This window comes from Colletotrichum fioriniae (genome assembly GCF_027942845.1).
Source record: "Colletotrichum fioriniae strain IMI 355084 chromosome Unknown scaffold_3, whole genome shotgun sequence".
Lineage (NCBI taxonomy): Eukaryota > Fungi > Ascomycota > Sordariomycetes > Glomerellales > Glomerellaceae > Colletotrichum > Colletotrichum fioriniae.
The window spans coordinates 12,434-32,823 of record NW_027076839.1 but is presented as its reverse complement, the minus strand read 5'-3'; the positions used below and the strand labels follow the sequence as shown (position 1 = coordinate 32,823).

The following is a 20,390-nucleotide window of genomic DNA, read 5'->3' as shown; positions in this document are numbered from 1 at the left end:
TGAGATCTATGACGACGTATAACCAAGTACTCGCAGACCACGTTGGTCGCGTCAGCGCGACACCGGTGTAGGATATCAGCCAAGTGGAGACCACTAGATCTTTTCTTTTTCAAGCAAGGAGCCTCATCTGGCAAGCTCAAGCTATGCTTTCGTCATAGATCCACGAAGCCACGCGATGGCGCTGACACGCTATGCAAAAAGGTGCATCCCGATCGGCGATTAGGCCATTCCTTTACCGAGAAGTCAATCCCACCGGCCAGAATTCCCTTATTACGGACATTTTCGACCCCCGAATTGTGCGAGAGAACACATCCAGATTACAATGTCTTGCGCTCATGTTCATTGCTGCTGGAATCATTGAGACAAGTCAATCTTGGCATGTGGGCCAAAAACTGGCTAGAGTGCTCGGGCCCATGAATGAAAACCCCGGGTGGGTTTGGCCGTGTTCCTTTGTGCTCTGATTGGATTGGCCCTCAGTCGAGTCCGCTGTTCAGTGTCATCAAAATGGGACTTGAGTTTCGTCTTCGCGCTGAGTCTTTTGCCAAGTGAACTCAGGCAATCGCACTTTGGATGCCAATACAAAGTTTTAAACTAGCTCATACTTAAAGGCCTCAAAATACGCTTTCAGATACATATGTTAACTAAGCAAGTGATTATGTATGTACTTCCAGAATATCGAATCAGTCTGAGAACCATTGTGAGAAGCACTGGGCCTTTGGTACAAAACCTGTTCTTGACTGAGTGTAGTGTAGTACTTTCGAATCAATCTCCAGATAGTCGTTCACTTCCAACGTTGCCCCGTAAACGCGATAGATGAAGACAATCAGAATGCGGTTGGACCCATTGGCTGCTTGGCATCTATATCTCCAAGCTCATGAGTCTCATACATCAAGCATGTTGTAAGCTAAGTGCTTCACCGGATACCTTGAAATCAATGATGGACGTGCTAGAAGTTTGGTCTCCAGCTTCCCATGTTTTCTCCTCCAATGTACACCTTTCACCTTGCTGCTCATGGCTGATGCCACCGAAGATTTGCATGAAATCATGTCGATGACGCTAGCGATGTACGACGACCGTGCCGGAACCCTTAGGCTTGGAGCAATATTGTATCGAAGGATCCAGACACACCGTATCAGGTCACGTACAAATCAACCTCGCATGGGCCCAAGAAGAAAGCTTGAGATCGATACGAGGACATGGAAATATTTCAAACAAACAGACTATTTCTATCGGCGAAGATAACATGGATATTGATTTAAATTCTAATGCTTTTCTACCCAGAACATGCGAATCACAATAACGATTCTACCACTACTTCGAGTTTGAAGCCAAATGCGTCAAAGCCCACTCGCGCTGTGCGTCGATGTACTCCTGGCTAAACGTGTAATCGTTGTACCCAATCTCCGACCCCCTGATGTAGAACGAGAATCGGTGGTACTTTGTGAGTGGAACGCCGTGCTTGAAACGCCAGACGAGATCGGGGTTTGCGATAAAGCTTCTTCCAAATGCAACAATGACATCCCACTTTGCGTAGTGCCCTTCCAGTGCTTGTGCAGCACTCTCAGGACCATAGCCACCAGCCACAACAACGGGTGACAGGTTGTCCCAGATATCGAGGATGAAGTCGAGAGTCTGTTGATCAATCTTGGGATCGTGTGTAGTGTTCAAAAGTTTGGCCGGGTCGCCTCGAGCCTCAACAAGTGAAAGATAGGCAAAAGGGACGTTCATCTTCTTCAGTTCCTTGACAATGTAGGTGTACTGTCCGTGGATATCAGATGACTCAGCACCTTGGAAAGATGCATAAGGAGAGAGTCGAAGCGCCACTTTCTCAGCGCCGATGACTTTAACGACTGCCTTAATGACTTCAAGGAGAAGCCGAGCCCGGTTTTCAATAGAGCCTCCCCATTTGTCGGTACGCTTGTTAACGGAGTCTGAGAGGAACTGGTCCAGTAGGTAACCATGGGCTCCATGAATTTCGACACCATCACCGCCTGCAGCAACAACTCTCTTGGCGGTGTCCGCAAAGTCTTGGATAACTTGTAAAATCTCCTCTTCAGTCATTTCCTCGGGGACAGCTGCGCCAGGCTCCATGGGCACAGCACTCGAGGATCGAAACTTGTAGCCACGTTGCTTCTGGTAGTCGGGGTCTGCAGCTCGTCCTTGAGCCCAGATTTGCTGAAACCAAACGCCTTTCTTCTCGTGAACTGCAGCAATAACCTTTTCCCAAGCAGCAACTTGCTCGTCTGTGACAAAGGCTGGGCCGTGCGGTACTCCAGTCTCCGGCATTGAAGTGCCAGTGGCCTCTGAGATAATCAGAGTACCCGGAGTTGAGGCTCTGTCGCTGTAGTACCGAGGAACAAATGGCTTTGCCACGTGGTTTGCATCATTTCGGTATCGGGTCAATGGTGCAAGAGCAACTCGATGCTCAAGTTGTGTATTGCCAAGCTTTAACGGTTTGAAGAGCTTGCTTTCCGTAATCTTAGGCGACGCCATGTTTAATTGATGACTTAGGCTGCGGGGTGACTGACAGAGCTGGTATGTTGATTTAAAATGGTATATGTTGACGGATAGTGAAGGAAATCTATAAGAGTCGCTGGAAAGAATTGATGCTAAATGTCTATATCTTGTCAAGTCAATCCAAGGTTTTTTTTCCGTCATTAAATACTATCTATCATTCGAGTTATTTCCTTGTTTTTGAGGTGGCCCACACATGAATCGGCGAGTCAGCTGGAGGACTGATTCGTGATGTTGTGGGCAACTCCGCAACTCCGGCTTGGCGTCTTACAAAGCGTGCAGCAGCTCCGCGATTCCGGGGCAACCCGATCTCCCGCGCCGCTGATAATGACAAGCTTAAGTGGTCCTTCGGAATTTGTCATCCCGTTCTTAGTCATCGGAGATAGACCTTTTCACCGGAGACCAAGAATGGCGTCAGGTCTGGATTTGCTGGATTTGAGCGTAGCAACGTGGCTTTCGTACACCAGAATCAGGTTCGGAACCCTTCATGTTCCCAGCAGTCCACCGGCTTCTGAGATTAGCAACTTACAGTCATAGCTAACGAACATTGAGTTGAACGAATCTAGCAACAAACCTGAAACCACCTCGGGTAAAGATTTTACTCCGGCTCTTGAGGCTGCGCTGCAGAGGCTCTCAATAATATGAGGTAATAGTCGGTAACATCTCCTTTTGCATGATGATTGAATTTCACATCCTTTCACGCGCGTCAGATTGGGGTTACACCATCAATATGCCACGCCGAGACCACATATAGAAGGCGCTTGGAAACCAAAGTTTATCACTAGAGAGTTTGTAATCCTGGCAATATATCCAATCTATTGAATTATTCCGTGAGCATATGTACTCTCTACACCATGAAGTCCCACAACCATCTTTCAAGCGCTGTCGAAAGCCTGAACGGCAGCTTGAGCAGTGGAAGTAGCACTGGCTGGGTTCTGGCCTGTCACCAGGCGACCATCAACTACATGAAAGTCGTCCCAAATACCGGGGGCACGCACATCTGTTTCCAATGTCAGATCCGAAGAAGTCACCCACCAATCAACGGCTGGGTCATTAAGGGAGAAAAGAGAGAAAAGCTCACATGTCGCCCCTAGTCTAGTTGCAGTCTCTTCCACCATCTCGGCACCCCAGCTCCTGAGTTCATCCATGATCCCCATGGAAGATTCGGCTTCCGTAGTAAATCCGGTAATTCTCTTATTTTTAATCAAGGGCTCATTGGTGCTATGGTCGATCAGATTGGCGAAAAGTGCTGGCCCGTGGCAGACAGAAGAGACCACTCCTCCGTTCGCCCAGACTTGCGCTGCGATTCGTTGAAGAGAAGAGGCCGTGGGATAATCGATGAGGGCAGCATGGCCGGCAGACGCGTAGAAAAGCCCGTATGCGTTACCATCGAGGTCAGCGGCTTTCGGCATGTTGTCGAGCTTCGTGCGGAATTCGCTCTTGGTATCATTCCAAATGTTCAGGTCTTCGCCGTTGAGGAAATCTGGCTGTGTTGAGAGCCAGTCAGGGGTATATGTACCCGTTTCAGAAGCGAGATCCACCTCAAAACCAGCTGCCCTTAAAACGTTGTAAGGATGCAGCGCTTCGCTGATAAAGAGGCCGGTGGTCTCCTTCCCCTCGAATAGGGTGCCATGAGCAGAAGTTATGCTGATAAGAGCTCGGCGCGGCAGAGACATGGTAGCTTTGGGAACAAAGTTTCTTGCTAGGCGAAGAGCGACAATAAAGAAGCTTGATGTTTATCGAGATTTGACACTGAGTATCAAGTTGCGATGGAAGTCTGATTTGGTATATTACAAGAAGTAGAGTTGCTGGATCAAACGAAAGTATTTATGCCCAGTTCATGCTATTGTCTTTGGAAGGAACCTGGATCTTTTAGTCGTTCGCCAAAAGGAGTTGTTTCGATTGGACCGTTGGTTCGCGTTGCAGGAGCAACTCCTAGTGGCCAGGAGAGGATAAAAGTAAGCAGAGCCAGGACATGCTCCGATTGGTGGAGTGCATCACGGTTGCTTGCCACTACTGTTGGGCAATTCTTTGATCAACTAGCCGCGCCTTGAGCTTGGAAACAAATGCCACGAGTAACTATTGCTTGGAGCAATTGCATTCACGATCACATTGCAAATTGATTGGACGTGTCCCTAAGCGTGGGAATCCACGCGATATCAATATTCCTGCTAATAAACAGAGGACTCGCCAAATGTGCTGATATCGCCGACCCCCAGCATGTCGATATTGGCCCAGAAATCCACGCCAACCGCCATTTCCGTGAAATCGAATTCCGGAAATTCAGTCATAAGCTCAGGAGATGTTGATGTATGGACCGGTTCAGAAGCAAAGCCATTGGCTACCCCCACTTCCTGGTCGATACGTAGCATAGATAATTCAGCTAGCTCCTTCTGACCATGGTCCTGGGAAGAAGCCGATAGCAAGCCATCTATCTTCGTACAGAGCATCCGGACAACAGTTTCAGCATTTTTAGCCAGCTCAAAACTTTGGCCAAATGTACCAAAAACCGACAGCGCTAAATCCAGGGCACTTCTTGCGGCTACGACTGCAGAGTGACGCGAATTGGCCAAAATGAACCCTGCTAATGTGATGGCAGAATTCCATTGCCACTGGAACGCTTCATGCCACCCATCGAGAATAGCTGTGGACGAAAGCGCTTGTTGGGTAATCTTGGATAGCTCTATCGCATGATTGATGCTTTCCACTGCGAGCTTCTCAACTAAACTTCCGGCCGCCGGAACTCTTTTGAATGAAATAAAGGGTCGGTAAAGGTTGACAAACATGTGGTGATATTCCATTTCCAGGAGAAGACGTTGTCTTTGTAGCCAGAGCGGGGCATACTGTTCAATAATGAGAGCCGAGCCGTCAGTTGAAAGAATGCAGCCACTGTTTACTCGACTGTTTTTGAGCGCACCAGGCAGATTTTGCACCCATTTCTCTATCATGACGGTATGAGGTTCCAGGCTTTCGGCTACCTTGGCTAAGGATGTTGGGTCATCCCACATGGTTTTGTGTTGCCTAAGCCCAAAGTCATGACTGTATAATTTAGTATGAGCATCTCTCATTGTTTTGAATAACTTGAGGTGATGGAGGCTAAAGCTCAGCCAGGTAGCGTCCCCTGAGATTGGAGCGAATGTAGACCCTGATAACATGGAAGCACCAAGCTGATCATCTGGGAAAGCCGGCATGGAAAAGGAACCATGCAGTAAGAAGGGGCGACCCAGCTTCATCCCGACTTTGCTGTCCAAAACATAGACAGCCCACCAAAGTCGACGTCTTACTTGACGTTCTTTCTCTGGCGTATCAAGAGGAGGATCAATGTGCAGACCCAGCATATAGGCTATGCGTACAGCTTGACCGCAAATGCTATCTGCCATATTATGGAACGACGCACCACAGACATAGACAGCTGAAAGAAGATGGCACTGTAGCGTGGAGATAGTAGGGCTTTCCATTTCCCCTGCTAGCAAAGTCTGTGCTCTTCGGTAGTGCCATCGGCCGGCAGTCGTAGCATCGTTTCCTTCGACAATGTTTCCTTGATGGCTGGACGGTAGACTTGAGGCCATGTACTGCATGCACATGGCAACAACGATGTCGACTAACGCTGAAGGCTTGCGAGTATATCCAGAAGGTACGCCCAGATAGAGTGCCTGATACTCTTTTTTGAACTCGGCCTCGTCAATAATGGCGTACAAAGAAGTGTGGTATGATTGCCAAAAAAGATTGACGAAGTACTCTTCCTGAATTGGATTCAGAAAGACCCCGGGTTTATTGCCGTTTAAAAGTGGCCTGAGCAAATGAGATGCGTCTTCTGACGTAGTCCTTGCCTGGGCAGGCACGGCGCTACCGCCCGTTGATCGTAGAAGCATGTGGTCTGGCTGAGCATGCTCTACATCGGTACTGAGGAACACGCCAAGGCGATGGATAAAGAAGTAAAGAGACGAAGGTCCAAACCATGCGACATGAGGTGATCGTGCGGGTCGAAGCAGAGCACCGTCCCAAGGCTTATTTTTTGGCGTGTCAAAGTGGCCCTCGATGATACTGGCTGCCGTTGCTTCCACGTTGGCGACTAATTGTTGCGAATGCATTGAAAATGGTGTTTCAGAATTGGTATGCGCCTCTCGGTGTCGTTGAAGCTCTCGTTCGAGGTCCAAAACTTTCACCCTCAGTCGATCTATCTCTTCATGGGCTTGAGAAAGAGTCGAAGTACGGGTTGCTTCCGTATTGCTGCACTGCTGGCCTCGACCCCTGCAGTTGGCACAAGGAGACGCATCGTCGCATTTGATGCGACGCAAACGGCAGGCATCGCACGCTCTGCCGACCTGCCTCCTTTTTGGCCGGATCCCACTCCGTGACCGTTTCTCTAAAGGTTGTGCGACAGGGGCAGAATTGGCCATGAGTCAGGAGGATCTGCGCAAGCCAGGGTGGCTGAAGGTAGCGTTCAGGCGGTAATCAAGTGCAATGATAGAGTGACCTCTTGAACAGAAGAGATTTGGCCTCTCCTACACGTAGTTGCCCGAGGTAGGACACCGTATTTTGAGAGAGCGGATTGGATATGCAGTTGTTGTCGTTGATTCGAAATGGGCTGAGGCTACCTTACGACAGTCGGAGGATTGAATAGTAAGCACGCGACAGGCAACAGCGATGGCACGTGCTGGACGGCCCCCACGTGGCACCAGCTGGACCGTACGCACTGTAGACAGTCTAGAGCCTTTAGGCATACCTATTGTACATGCTTTGTTGAACAACACCCATAGCAATAGCAAGATAATTTGGTGACATTTCTTGCAATGCTATACATGATAGTCCACCGTCGCGATGTTCAACTCTGGCTGCCCGTGCAAGTCGTTGGGAGTATTGGTTGATTTGATGGTCCCAGCGCTCATCGCAAAGTTTAGTGCCAGAGTCCGCTAAACCTTGCGCTGTGATATCGAACGGGTTAAGATTCCGCCCCCATTCGTGAACATCCGGTTGATTTCCAGTCTGTACCCAGCTTCATACCAACCGACCAGAAACGATTACAATTCAATAGACGAATGCTTTCCAACGTGAGCCGAGCGGATTTGTACTTGGCAGGATTTAAAATATTAAGCTCAAGTCGTATGCGTGACCAAGACAAAGCTGTTTGACTAGCTCTATTCTATCTCGAGTGAGAGGGGTTCTTGAACTTTGATACAGAATTTTTTGTACCAAATCACTCACCTTGAGCAATTGAAGCCAAGTTTGTATCCCAGCATGCGTTTATTTGCTAATAAACAGTGCCCTTTTGACGATACCGGAGGCCGAGGAATCCAGCGATATCCGCAATAAGGTTTGGCAACAACTCCCTGTAATTAGATCACGAATCTCCACAGCACGACCTTCCTATTCTGCGCTTGGATGCGAGGATGGACCCTCCGCCCTCCGGCCCCTCTCATATCCCGACCATACGAGAACATTGTTGCTTATTGCCGATTGGAGGGGTTAATCGACCCCTAAGATCTCTACGCTGCAGTAACACCAGCACGCCTAATCAAGCTTTCCAGCCTCAAATAGAAGAGATTGCCGACAGATCGGGAACAGTCAACACCTTCTCAATACTACCTAGGGTGGTGGCTATCTGCATCTCGAAATTGGGACACAGGAACTTCTGAAAGTGCTGTTAGTGGTGATCAGTTCGTATCGCAATCCTTATCGTGAAGCACGTCTTCGACACTCATCATGCTTTATTCTCACGAGATATGGTCCTATCTAGCAATAAACGCCCTCAGTACTTATAATGTGTCGTAATGCACTCTTCAAACTCGAGTCTCATACAGATCTAGCCATCGTGGCGTCCATCACACTCCTTTCATCTTCACTCATTTAAACACTTCGTCATGAAGGTCCATTCTTTTACTCTTGTAGCTGCCACGGCCCTGATCACGCCCGTACTGGCGGCGTTTCGCCCCGGGGCCGCTGTCAAGGCAAAGCCGCCAGTCAACGCTGGCTTCATCATCGAACTCGAGCCAGATGCGTCAATCAATGGCCGCGAGGTTGGCGAAGATGCGCACTCTGCCTTCCACCGCCGAGCCGAAGACGTCCTGGATTACTCTGTTCGTCACGAGTTCAAAAATCCGGACTACTTCTATGGCTTGTCAATCAATGCAAAGGATGATACCGACGTCGACACTTTGCTTGCTCTACCCCAAGTCAAGAAGGTCTGGCCCAACAGATATTACGACCGCCCTGAACCAGTGGGTTCGAGCCGGGGATCAAAGACTGCTAATCCCTCTGTTCCCGTCGGAGTTCAGTCCGTCCAGCTCAGAGCCGCTGCACAGGTTGTCACCATCAACGGCACCAGTGACGTCCTTTCCAGTCTGAAAATGACTGGCGCTGACCAAGTACATGCCCAAGGTCTGACTGGAAAAGGCATCAAGATTGGTTTCCTCGATACTGGTGTTGATTGGCGTCACCCAGCCTTGGGCGGTGGCTACGGCGAAGGCTTCAAGGTAGCGGGAGGCTATGACTTTGTGGGTGATGACTTTGTGGGCTGGAATGATCCAGTCCCGGACAATGACCCATTGACTACGTGCTTGGAGGGCGGGCACGGTACCCATGTTGCTGGTATGTTATATTGAGGAGAAGTCAAAACCTCGCCCTAGCTTGCGCTAACTCATTATCGCAGGAATCCTCGCTGCCAAGGACCCTCAAGGCGTCGGGTTTGGCATCTCTGGTGTTGCACCTGATGCATCTCTCTATGCCTACCGCGTTCTTGGCTGCAGTGGAGGTGTCACTGACGATATTCTCATGCAAGGCTTTGAGAGAGCTGCTAGCGACGGAGTTGACCTCATCAGCATGTCAATTGGTGAGACGACCATTTGGGAGGGAGGCTCACCGTACATCCCGATTCTGTCCAAGATCCAGTCTCAGGGCATCGGAATCGTCATTGCGGCCGGCAATGAGGGCGACACTGGCCTCTACGTTTCCTCGGCGCCAGCACAAGACCCCAATGCAATCTCAGTCGGCTCCGTAAGCGACTTCCACTTTGCTACGGTATACAACGCTGCCGGGTCGGATGGTTCCACCATTGAGTACGGTCGTGTTGTTCCCCTCAACGCCTCAGCACACTTCAACGTCTTCGTCGCGGACGACGATAATGGAGAGTGCGTGGACCAAGCATGGGACGACGCGATTGCCAGCTTCCCCTGATAAGGATAGTGTGGTTGCATTGGTCACCGCGAGAAGCGACTGTTACTACAGTATCATTGATGAACGGAGCAACTCTTCTGGCTTCACGAATGTCTGGGCATGGTTTCCCGATACCAGTGACATGTCCATCGACGAGCCAGGTGCGAATGGCGACATCGATACGGTGAAGGTCAAGAAGTCTGCGGCAAGCAAAATTCTTGCCGGTATTGCTAAACAGGGCAAGAACTTTACCTTGACTTTCGAAGACCAAACTGTTCATCAAATTGATCAGCCAACTGGAGGAACTACCTCATGGTTCTCAACCTTTGGGCCAACCATGGAAATGTCGCTCAAGCCTCAGGTATCTGCGCCTGGAGGCACTATTCTCAGCACGTGGGTTACATCCAACGGATGGGGATATGCGGTTATCTCTGGCACATCGATGGCCACTCCTCAGTAAGTCGTGTTTCCAAAGCGAAGGTGGCCTCGAGCTGACATTTTATAGCCTTGCGGGTTGCTACGCTCTTGTCAAGCAGAAATTTCCTAATCTGAGCCCGAAGGAGATCGCAAGACGTTTGCAATCGTCGGCAACTCCTCTGAAGCAATACAACGCGACCGACATTCTTACGACTACCGCTCAACAAGGCTCGGGATTAGTCAACGTCCTGAGAGCAGTCACATCGGAAACCGTTTTCTCTGCAACTGAGTTCAACCTACGCGACTCAGCCGGCCCCCTTGATCGGAATTTCACAATCGAGAACTTGTCATCTTCCCCCAAGACCTACACGTTGGGTCACAAGCCTGCAGCGGAGGTCAACGGACTACCAAATGGCAACAGTCTTGACATCAACGATATGTTCTACTGGGCGCTCAACTTCAATCCTGTTTACTCGGAAGTGTCATTCCCAACAAGCTCTCTTACGATCCCAGCTGGCGGCAAGGCGACTGTAGAATTCACGATCACCCCTCCCATTGTTGACGCTTCCCTCCTGCCGACCTACAGTGGTCTCATCACCATCACCGAGGGAGAGGAGGACTTTTCTATCCCTTATCTTGGAATCCCGTATGCCCGTGGCGAACTCTCCAATATCTACACAGGAGACTTGAAGAATCTTGATGTCTCCCCAGCGCCTCCTTCCGGCGTTCCTTTACTGCCGTTTATCAGTTCTTCTGACGCGGGAATTCGCAACAACGACAAGACGGTTTTCACGTTCCCCGCCAAGAAGGTTGCCGAGAACCAAACACAGATTCCTGACAACGACCCAGTTCTCACAATTTTCATTGACCAACCATCGGCGTATGTCCGCTTTGACGCAGTACCTGCCGACATCGCGTCCAACTCCGCTTACAACTTCACGCCGTCAACATTTGGCTACCTCCCGGGACCCCAGATGAACGCTACCGTATTCACTAACATGACTGTCACTACTCCTCCCCTGGACTTGGAAACCCTCGACCATGTGGCAGGGTTGAAGAGTTATGGCCTCGTTGGCCTGTTGTGGGGTGGCGATGTGCCTCATGGAACAGTCGCTACCAACTTCCGAGGCTACAGTGTTTATAGCACTGATTGGTCATGGGGAGTTGTTGAATTAGCCAACGGAACTATTTACCAGTTGCCGAATGCTGACTATCGCATTCTGGTCCGGGCATTGAAATGGGGGGGTAACATGAACAGCTCGACTGACTATGACAGCTGGCTGAGCCCGATCATTGGGGTCAACATCACAGACCCGGGATATCCCAACCCTTGGCTCACTCAGTGAAAAAGTCGAAAACGCTGCAGCTTTGGCTCGGAATTTGAGATATCCTCAGCACGCGCATAATGTGCAATGAAAACATGGCGCGGCAGGTGTCAAACATATTTTTATCTTCCCCTTATGTTTCGATCTTATCCCAGATGTAGTATGAAGACATTTTATTCAGAGAATAATCTGCTGTTAAAAACTGCTCTCATGATACATAAGTCTCAACAATGTTAAGCAGTTATCCAACGATTGTTTCTCGAACGTGACCACTGTTTGAAACATGGTATATGCCGAGGGGCGTTGGAATCAGGGAGGGTCAGGATGACCGAGGGGAAATTAGGACAAGCCTTTTGGTAATGTTGTATCTAGACTCTCCCGACCACAATGATTCGGATTTTGTCTCCGACAGGTCCCAAAACAGACCCGCCTGTTCTGATCCTGTTGGCCTGCCAAGGCGACGGCTTCAGCATGGCCAAGTAAAAAGACTGATAGGTGTCAAAGCCCGCACAACTGATGCACTCATTGACCTTGAAATGATACGGGCGTTGTCTTTCATCCTTGCTTAGTAGGATTTTAGTATCGTCTTCACGCCTCTTACCGAAACTGATGTGTTAATTCGCCCAAGCAGCCCTCTCAGCTTGAATAGTAAGTTATATCGTGGCCGAAACTCGAGAGAACCTGTGAGTAAGAAGAGAAGAACAGGCGCGTGGTGTTGGCGCAGCGGGAGACAATGAAGATCCAAGCTTGGAGGAGGACTTGAAGAGTATTGGGCCGAAGGCTACCTAGTCTAAACAGATGTTTTCATATCTTGTGTGTTGTAGCGACTTCGTGGGAACGACCTCGGCGCGTCACAAGATTATTGCGACACCGAGAGGCGCAACGTGCGACAGCCTGCCCAATCCCCAAATTCTCCGGTCTATGGCCAAGAACGAAACTATGTTCAATTGGTAACTTCAAGGCGCCCGGTGGGATATATGGGCGATCACCATTCAGGCGACAAGCGCCCACATCTGATTGGAGCTTAAGTAACCTACCTAGTATACCATCCTAACTATCCCTCAGTAGTACAAAATATCTTCACATCCCCAATGTCTTCAGGATTTCAACAATCAATTGAGCTTCAAATCCCACTTGATACAATCTCCTTACCCTATCACATCATGATTTCTTCTACGCTTCGAACTGCCGTCGTTGGACTTTGGGTTTTCTTTGCAGCCAACTGTGGTGCTATTAGCTTGATTGTATCACAAGAGCCCGGAAATGAAACCTCTACCACTATGTGGGGAGTCATGTTCGAGGTAGGTATCAAGGTCTAAGTTTACTTTGGCTTTCCATTGCTAAAGAATACCATGTGCTAGGATATCAACTACTCCGGGGATGGTGGGATTCATGGACAGCTCATTCGAAACAATGGCTTTCAGGGTGATAACCCCGGTCTAGCGGCCTACTCGGCCAAGTCGGGAGCAATCTTAGAGGTCGACTCCTCAGTTCCGCTTTCTGACGCCCTCCCCAATTCACTGAAAGTCAGTGTCGAAAATGGCGCCTCTGGCCAAGTTGGATTCTCCAACGAGGGTTATTGGGGTATACCGGTTGATGGTAGCCCTCACTCGCATAACATCTTTATCCGTGGTAACTACCAGGGCCAAATGACCTGGGTTCTACAAAGCGTTTCTACAAAGGAGATTTTTGGAAACGCCACCTTCTATGTCGATACCATGGCTGATAGATTCACCGAGTTTCATCAACGGCCACTCACGACCTTCTCATCGTTGACGGATATCGAATACAGAATGACATTCGATGCAGACCTTGTAGCCGGATCCTCAATGTGGTTCGCGCTTCCGCAGCTCTACCCAACCACCTTCCACAATCGGTATGTGGTCATTATTCCCTCTTGGATAGGCATCTAACTTTTGACATTTAGTTATAATGGATTGAAGCCATCTCTGGCTGAGGCAGTGGACAACATCGGTGGAAAGTTTCTCAGGTTCCCGGGCGGCAATAACCTGTAGGTTTCAAGTCACCGAATTTCCAGTAAAACAAAAATATCTGACTACTCCAAGAGAAGGACCCAATGTCGAGAATCGATGGAAGTGGAATGAGACGATTGGTGCTCTAATTTCCCGCCCCGGCCACCAAGGTATTTCATAAAGGATGCACAGAAGTGGGTGAGATCAACTAACACATCACAGGGGCCTGGGGATATCCCAACACAGATGCTCTAGGTAAGGACTACGTCTCTCCATTTCGCAATCGAAACGTTGTCACTAACCTCTCCCAGGTCTTCATGAGTACTTTGAATGGTGTGATGACATGCATCTCGAGCCATTTCTAGATGTCTACTCAGGGTACTCACTTGACGGCACTCATATCACTGGCGAGGATCTACGACCATTTGTTGACGAAGTTCTGCGCGAGCTCGAAGTAAGTCCTGAAGACCACAGCATGTATCAGTTGCCTTGATCTAATGTTGCTTCTTTTGCGAAGTATGTTCTTGGCGAACCATCGACTCCAATAGGAGCGCTGCGAGCCAAGAACGGGCGTGAGCAGCCTTGGCCCGTCAAATGGGTTGAAATCGGAAACGAAGATGACTTTGGCTGCAGTAGCTACCCTGAAAGATTTGCTGCCTTCTATAACGCCATTCGTCCGGCGTACCCGGAGCTCCAACTTATTGCTTCGGCAACTGGGTTCAATTGCTTACCCAATCCGTTTCCTGAAGATGCTTGGATCGACTACCACGAATACAATGTCCCTGAGAACTACATCGTCAACTTCGCCCAGTGGGACAATGTCTCCCGCAGGAATAAATACATTATCGGAGAAATGGGCCGCTGGGGGGTCCAGTGGTCAGATATGAAGGGTTCAGTTTCCGAGGCCATCTTCATGCTTGGACTAGAACGCAACAGTGACCTCATCCGGGGTGTGGCGTTCGCACCCTTGATCAGTCTTGTCGATCATCAGCAATGGGCTGTAAGTTTTCCACGATCCAATACTTGAAAAGCGCGACGTTTGATTGACATTCTTAATCTCATTCAGCCCAATTTGATTCCGTTCAAACAAGCTCCTGACGCCGTTGTTTACACCTCCAGCTACTGGGTACAGCAGCTCTTCGCGCAAAACTCTGGAACTATGACACATGAGATCACCTCTGATACTGGATTCGATCCAGTTTTTTGGAGTGCTGTAAGCGCTGGGGAGAGCTTCGTTGTTAAGCTTGCCAATTACGCTGGTGAGCCACAACAACTAGATATAAAGATCGCAGGAAAGAAGTCCGCGACACTGTCAATCCTGGGTCACGACAACCCCGATAGTGCCAACACTTACGATTCAGCTCCTATCTTGCCCCCAGTGGTCTCCCATATTGAGTCGTCAGATGACAGCTTCGGTTTCCTCCTACCTGCATGGTCTGTCGCGGTTCTTAGGGCTGACTGATTCGATACATTGTCCAAGAGCTCACAGATTAACCGCTTGGCCGAGTAAGCGTAAAAGATTTCGCTATTAATATTCTACACGCCTCTTTCCATGACTTTATTAGCGATAGTTCAGTACCATTTATGGTAACCATAGGTTAGAATTACTTCGCAACTGAAAGTTGGTCTGTCTGCCAGCGTTGATAGCTTCTTCGTGATTGTGAAATGACGAGTATTTACGGCTGGCTGAATAGTGAGAAGATCTAAAACTCTTCGTCCTTCTTAGCAGACTCGGATGGCGAAGGCCGACTCTTTGATACGGGCCCTCAAAGGGAAAATACCCGGCAGAGACTTTTGGTATGCCAGGCTAATATTATGATGAGAGCAAAAGGTTCAGAGGCCTGTTCATTCATTAGAAGGGGGCGGGGCACCAGCGTATCCGCAGTGGAAGCTGACGTATATCAGTTACTTCCAAATTTGAATACAATAGTTTTCTCTCATTGGGCCTACCGTTCATTTGTTTCTCTGAGAATCTCACCGCTATAGGATTGTTGTCATTCTCATTAACGGAAATGGCTACTTATTTATAGAGAACATGACCAACAGAACCTTCGACTAAGAAGGTGACTACCCATAGCGCGGCATTCGCTCAGAAAAGCATTGCAAAAGACAAAAGTTTTGCTGCATAGTTGAAAAAGCGCGGGATTAATGATCAACGCAGAAGTATGTCTCATAGGAACAAGGCCTTTACTAGGCCTTGCTCGCAAAACAGTTCAAAGAACCTTAAGTAGACGTCCACCTGTGTTGGGTCAAGACCAAGCCGCCCATTTCGTGTTTGGCATGACGTTGCGTATTCTGTAACGGGGAAGTGTTGATCTCAAGATAATCATTGACGTAGGCTGAGCTAAAGCAGGCTTTGAGTAGGGACCTTTGGGTCTGTCATGTCTCCAGGTGCAGCGTAAAGACAACAGATCGGGAGGTAGCTTTAATTCGATGGAAGACGACTATTAAGGGATCTGCCCTCATGCATTTGTTGTCACCTGTGACCACAGGAACGAAAAAAATGTCCCCACAATCGGTCGGTCTGCGACAATCAAGAAGAGCGGAAGTCCGCCTGATGCGGTTCTCATCACCGAACACAACAAGAGGTTCCCATACGAGTCTTCGCAATGGTCACGAACAAAATGAGAAACTAGCTGAATTTAGTCGGGAATAATGACACTATGCCATCCCATGGTATCGATTGGAGGGTAGGCGAGGCAGGGAAGGCTGTACATATCTGAATTAATAGTTTGGTCGTCGTTGGTTCGAACTAGTTTCTCTTGCAGATGTACAATGCCATTTTATCCGCCGCCTGCTCCGTATAGAAGAGGTATGTGAACGCCGGATGTTCCCAACAAGCAGTACATCAGACTCTTGTTCTTGTCTTCTCCCTTGGTGCAGCCAACGACATCCGAATAGTGATGAAAGCCAAAGATAATGAGTGCACTCCACAAAAGGTGTCGTTGATGCCGGAGATATGGCTGATAATCTTGCTCAGCTCAGCTTCGTGCCGAGACGCTGCCAGGTGTCCGAGGGAAATCTGAGATTCATAGGACTCAGCAATTACTGAAGCGTCCATATTCGAGCGAGAACCAGCTCTTCAGACAACCTTTTGTCGTTCCGCACATCTGCTAGAAAGTCTCATCAAATAAACGCTCTTTTGTGAAAGCGAACAATTGCGTTGATGGTTTCTGAAAGCTCCGTGTTGCTTGACTTGTCGATGCAACAAGTGTCATTCAAGAGGTATGAAAATCGAGGCCATTTTTCAAGACGTGCTAGCAGGGAAACACGAAACTTCGAATACCCATCCTTTAATGATGCCGTAGGTTGTGCCATGTCTTGAAAAGTAACTTTGTCGTGCCATTCTGTGTGAGGAAGTCGGGTGTATCGTGGTGATAACCCCCGAGAAAGGTCCTCCACCATTCTGTTTCTGGCATCTGAAAGACACGAGGTGAGTAGTTCTAGAGGTTGCCTAAAGATGCTCGTACCGATGTTGACACCTTCGGATAGACGAACTAGCTTTGTAAATATTTGGAAACGAATCACCAACAGATCGCTGTCTTCCCTACACGAAAACGTTTCGGACAATACCCTATATATTCAGTATGCCTTAGTGTGCTGAATGATTTCTACCCAGCTACAATCCGTTGAGGGAGTCCTTTTTATTTAGGTAACTGCATCACAGTAAACCCGTATATTCATCTAATACTCGCCAGGTTGGGTCAAATATCCTCCCAAATTTCTCTGAACCGATGGGACTGTCAAAACGGACGAGACAGACCGATAGGCGGTGCGACGACTCATTTTCAGATGGATGGCTGATTTGTGGGCCGTTTTTACTCTTAGAGCTCAAGAAACTCGCAAACGCGGCGTTAAACACGAAATTAGTCGCCGGGCCTTAGAATCTCGAAGGTGGAGCAGTATGGAGCCGGCCATTGCGAGAAGAAACCACATCATCAGCTCACCTCACTTCCTGCTCACTTGCTGCCCACCTTAATCTAGGATTTCAAACCTTTTCCTATTGCCTGTCACAAGATGCTAGAAAGTATGATCCTTAATAGTGCGCAGTAATTACCGAAACTGGCTAGGAGCCTAAAAGAGAGGGGATTTCAAGACCACCGTGCGCGGTGCTAATTGATATGGAGTATTCACAACTCCATCGCACACTATGGATACGCTATCGAGTCAATCATCCCTGCTCCTAAATGCGGCCTCACAATCTACTTGACTTCATCTACCTGTATACACGAGTCGTCTTTTGAGGCGAATGGTATCCGTCGGATCCTTCGGGGGGACTGTCGGGGCCAGGCATCGACATGACAACTGCAGAATATCATTAGACACTGTCCGTTCCCAGATTTTGCATCGCGCGTTGTTCCATTCTTCACTATCAGACTCATTAAATGCTCATTACACGCATGTTCACGCTCTGTATACGTTAAACATGAGCTCTGCATCTTCGAACTCGCGTTTGAATCTTCTCTGGGGCTTGCTTCTCACCTGCAGACTGTATTCCGGCGCAGCAGCAGTCATCAACACCAATGACGGGGAACTGGCACAACGCGACAGCACCAACACCTATGACAACGCCTATTATGTTGTGCAGGGATCCTGGAAGTGCGATTTTACCCAGCTTCGACTTCTCGATGCAGCCATTAACGAGGCGGAAGAGCTCGCCCAGAAAACCATAGAAGTGCTCCAAGTCGAGGGCGCTGAGACATCCATTTCATTTGATACCTGGTTCGGATCGAGTATGTAGATCTGCTTCTGGGCGCGAATCATCTTAGAAGCACCATAAACTAATCACAATCTCGCGCAGGTAATGCCAACCCGACAACCAAGGATACAATCATCAATCAGCACTACAAAACAGTGTTGTCGCACCTTCCGTATCCAAACATCCCTGCGGCATTTCGATGGACTACCCACGCCGAGTTTAAAGCGCCCCTCAACGAGGCACCGCCGACGGACGACTCAATCGTGTACGGTTGCCCGCCAGTCGGCGATAGAATGTGCCAAGATGGAGTGCTAGCGTCCAACTTGCGAGCAACAGGGATGAAACAAGACGGTACAACCAAAGAATTCGGCCCCTTGGTGCTTGCCCTCTGCCCAGCTTTTTTCGAATTAAAAAACAACAACGCAGAGATGATCAAGGAATGGCAGAGGACGCTCGGCTTTGGATCCGGCAACTCCAAAGGTCGCATCTTAGTTCACGAAGTCCAGCACATGGCCAAAGGAACGAGCCCCAGCGAGCCTGCTGAGGACTTGTCAGAGCCATTTCCCGACGTATTCGGCCATGACACCTGCTATTCCCCCAGTTGGTATGTTTATGGGTCTCCAATCACCCATGTTCCATTGAAGATCTGTCGATGTATAGCTAACTTTCCGGCAGCTGTGCTCGTCTATCTGACGCCGACAAGATAAGAAACGCTCAGAATTTTGCTTTATTCACCATCGACGTTCTAGCGTTCCCAAATGCTGGCGAACCAGCATCTTCCGACAGCTGCAGTAATCCTAATCACAAACGACAAGCCCCGATTCGTTCGCAAGTCCCAACCTGGCGACCTGTGTTGAACTCAACATTTACCTCTTTGAGATCCACCTCTACAAGAAGACCGTCTTCTACGAAGATAGCGTCATTCTCCTCGCTTCATTCCTCATCTACCAACTATAAGCCCGGCAGCTACAAACCCAGCAGCTCTTCGTTGGAAGCGCCTTTTAGTTCCACAATTCCCAAGTCAACGACCTCGCCCACAGCAGCTCCAGTCGACGTTTCGAACGGTGCTGTGCTTGCCGTCGCCGTTGGGATGGTGGTCGTGGGCGGTGCTGGAGGAGGTTTCATAACAATGGGTGGACAAACGGTTGCCATCGCTGCAGGCCAAACAATTGTCGTCTCGCAACAGACGTTTGAGGAACCGGAAGCCGAGAAACCAAAGTCGGATCAACCTGAGAGGACACAGATGTCTATTCAGACAACACCTTCGGCAAGACCTACATCCACGTCCCGTTCGGCTTGGTCTACTACGACTTCCAACTGCCCTGCCGAGACTTCGAGAGCTTACAATGACGACAAGTTCAACTGCAGAGACCTTCACGACGCCAACTCTACTCTCCTTACCGACTTGCTGAGTGGCCTCGAGTTCGGTAATGGGCCTGTATACAATGAATCGTCCATCGCAGTGATCATCCCGGAGCCTACATCATTTCCTACGACACTCATGCCTTCCACCACGACGGCTGTGCCCGCTCCGCCTACAACCAGCTCCGAACCCGCAATCGTCGAGCCTGTGGCCTGTTATAATTTTGATATCAATGCTTACGGCTATTGTTGTCCCGGACCTGGGAACCCGTGTGAGAAGGATCTTGGCAAGTGCTATTTTAACGGAGAGGGTGTCTCCGGTGGAGCCAGTGGAATCGTGCCCACAGGCGCAAGGTGCCCTCCGCCACCTGGCGCAGAGTACTGTAGAGGTGCGTGTGAAGAGTAGGATAGCTGCTGTCTTGGTACTTACCTTAGAGTAAGCATCAAAGTGATTACTGATAGATGACTGATATCACTGCACGTGCATATTTTGAAGAGGATGTTTGAGAAGCACTACATTGAATCCCGTCTCTACTATATATATCCGGAGAAGATTAAAGGAAATAAGCTGCATTCAAATTCCGATGCCAGGTTAAGGGTACATTTCTTCACTGCCTATTTTCGTTATTGCACATGACCAATAACTGAGGTGACAACGATAACGACATGCAAGCAAAACACGAAACGAAGGCTTTGAGCACTGGGTGTTCCTGGAAAGAGGATTCTGCCAGGTCCATTCTAGTCTACGTATCATATCACCAGTATCCCTTTGCGTCAAGTGAGATGTTGGGCCGTGGTATGTAGAACAGGCCGCGATACATCCGAGTGAAACTGTGGAGAGCAGGATACAGGTGTGTCAATGAAAGGTGGTGTTCACAAGACAATGACTTGATAATGTTCCGAGCGATGGCTGACGCATAATATCTCAAGTCATCATAATCACGGAAA

At 49.0% G+C, this 20,390-nt stretch overlaps 5 protein-coding genes across 5 annotated transcripts; 4 read left to right on the top strand and 1 right to left on the bottom strand.

The window, feature by feature from the left end:
* Window positions 1-1,311: 1,311 nt before the first annotated feature.
* N0V96_002907 (uncharacterized protein) lies at window positions 1,312-2,493 on the bottom strand (the record flags this gene model as incomplete). Its single annotated transcript, XM_065756662.1, has 1 exon — window positions 1,312-2,493. The coding sequence occupies one exon, from the start codon at window positions 2,491-2,493 to the stop codon at window positions 1,312-1,314; it is 1,182 nt and encodes a 393-aa protein (XP_065614429.1).
* Window positions 2,494-8,375: 5,882 nt separating this feature from the next.
* Window positions 8,376-9,687, top strand: N0V96_002906 (uncharacterized protein; the record flags this gene model as incomplete). The annotated part of the gene is made up of 2 exons (XM_053189947.2): window positions 8,376-9,102; window positions 9,164-9,687. The coding sequence occupies 2 exons, from the start codon at window positions 8,376-8,378 to the stop codon at window positions 9,685-9,687; spliced, it is 1,251 nt and encodes a 416-aa protein (XP_053052870.2).
* A 121-nt stretch (window positions 9,688-9,808) lies between these two features.
* On the top strand, window positions 9,809-11,429 carry N0V96_002905 (uncharacterized protein; the record flags this gene model as incomplete). Its single annotated transcript, XM_065756661.1, has 2 exons — window positions 9,809-10,122; window positions 10,172-11,429. The coding sequence occupies 2 exons, from the start codon at window positions 9,809-9,811 to the stop codon at window positions 11,427-11,429; spliced, it is 1,572 nt and encodes a 523-aa protein (XP_065614428.1).
* A 2,317-nt stretch (window positions 11,430-13,746) lies between these two features.
* On the top strand, window positions 13,747-14,843 carry N0V96_002904 (uncharacterized protein; the record flags this gene model as incomplete). Its single annotated transcript, XM_065756660.1, has 3 exons — window positions 13,747-13,835; window positions 14,030-14,381; window positions 14,448-14,843. 3 exons carry the CDS (start codon window positions 13,747-13,749, stop codon window positions 14,841-14,843), a joined length of 837 nt encoding a protein of 278 aa, XP_065614427.1.
* Window positions 14,844-17,807: 2,964 nt separating this feature from the next.
* On the top strand, window positions 17,808-19,037 carry N0V96_002903 (uncharacterized protein; the record flags this gene model as incomplete). The annotated part of the gene is made up of 3 exons (XM_065756659.1): window positions 17,808-18,114; window positions 18,183-18,684; window positions 18,914-19,037. The coding sequence occupies 3 exons, from the start codon at window positions 17,808-17,810 to the stop codon at window positions 19,035-19,037; spliced, it is 933 nt and encodes a 310-aa protein (XP_065614426.1).
* Window positions 19,038-20,390: the final 1,353 nt, after the last annotated feature.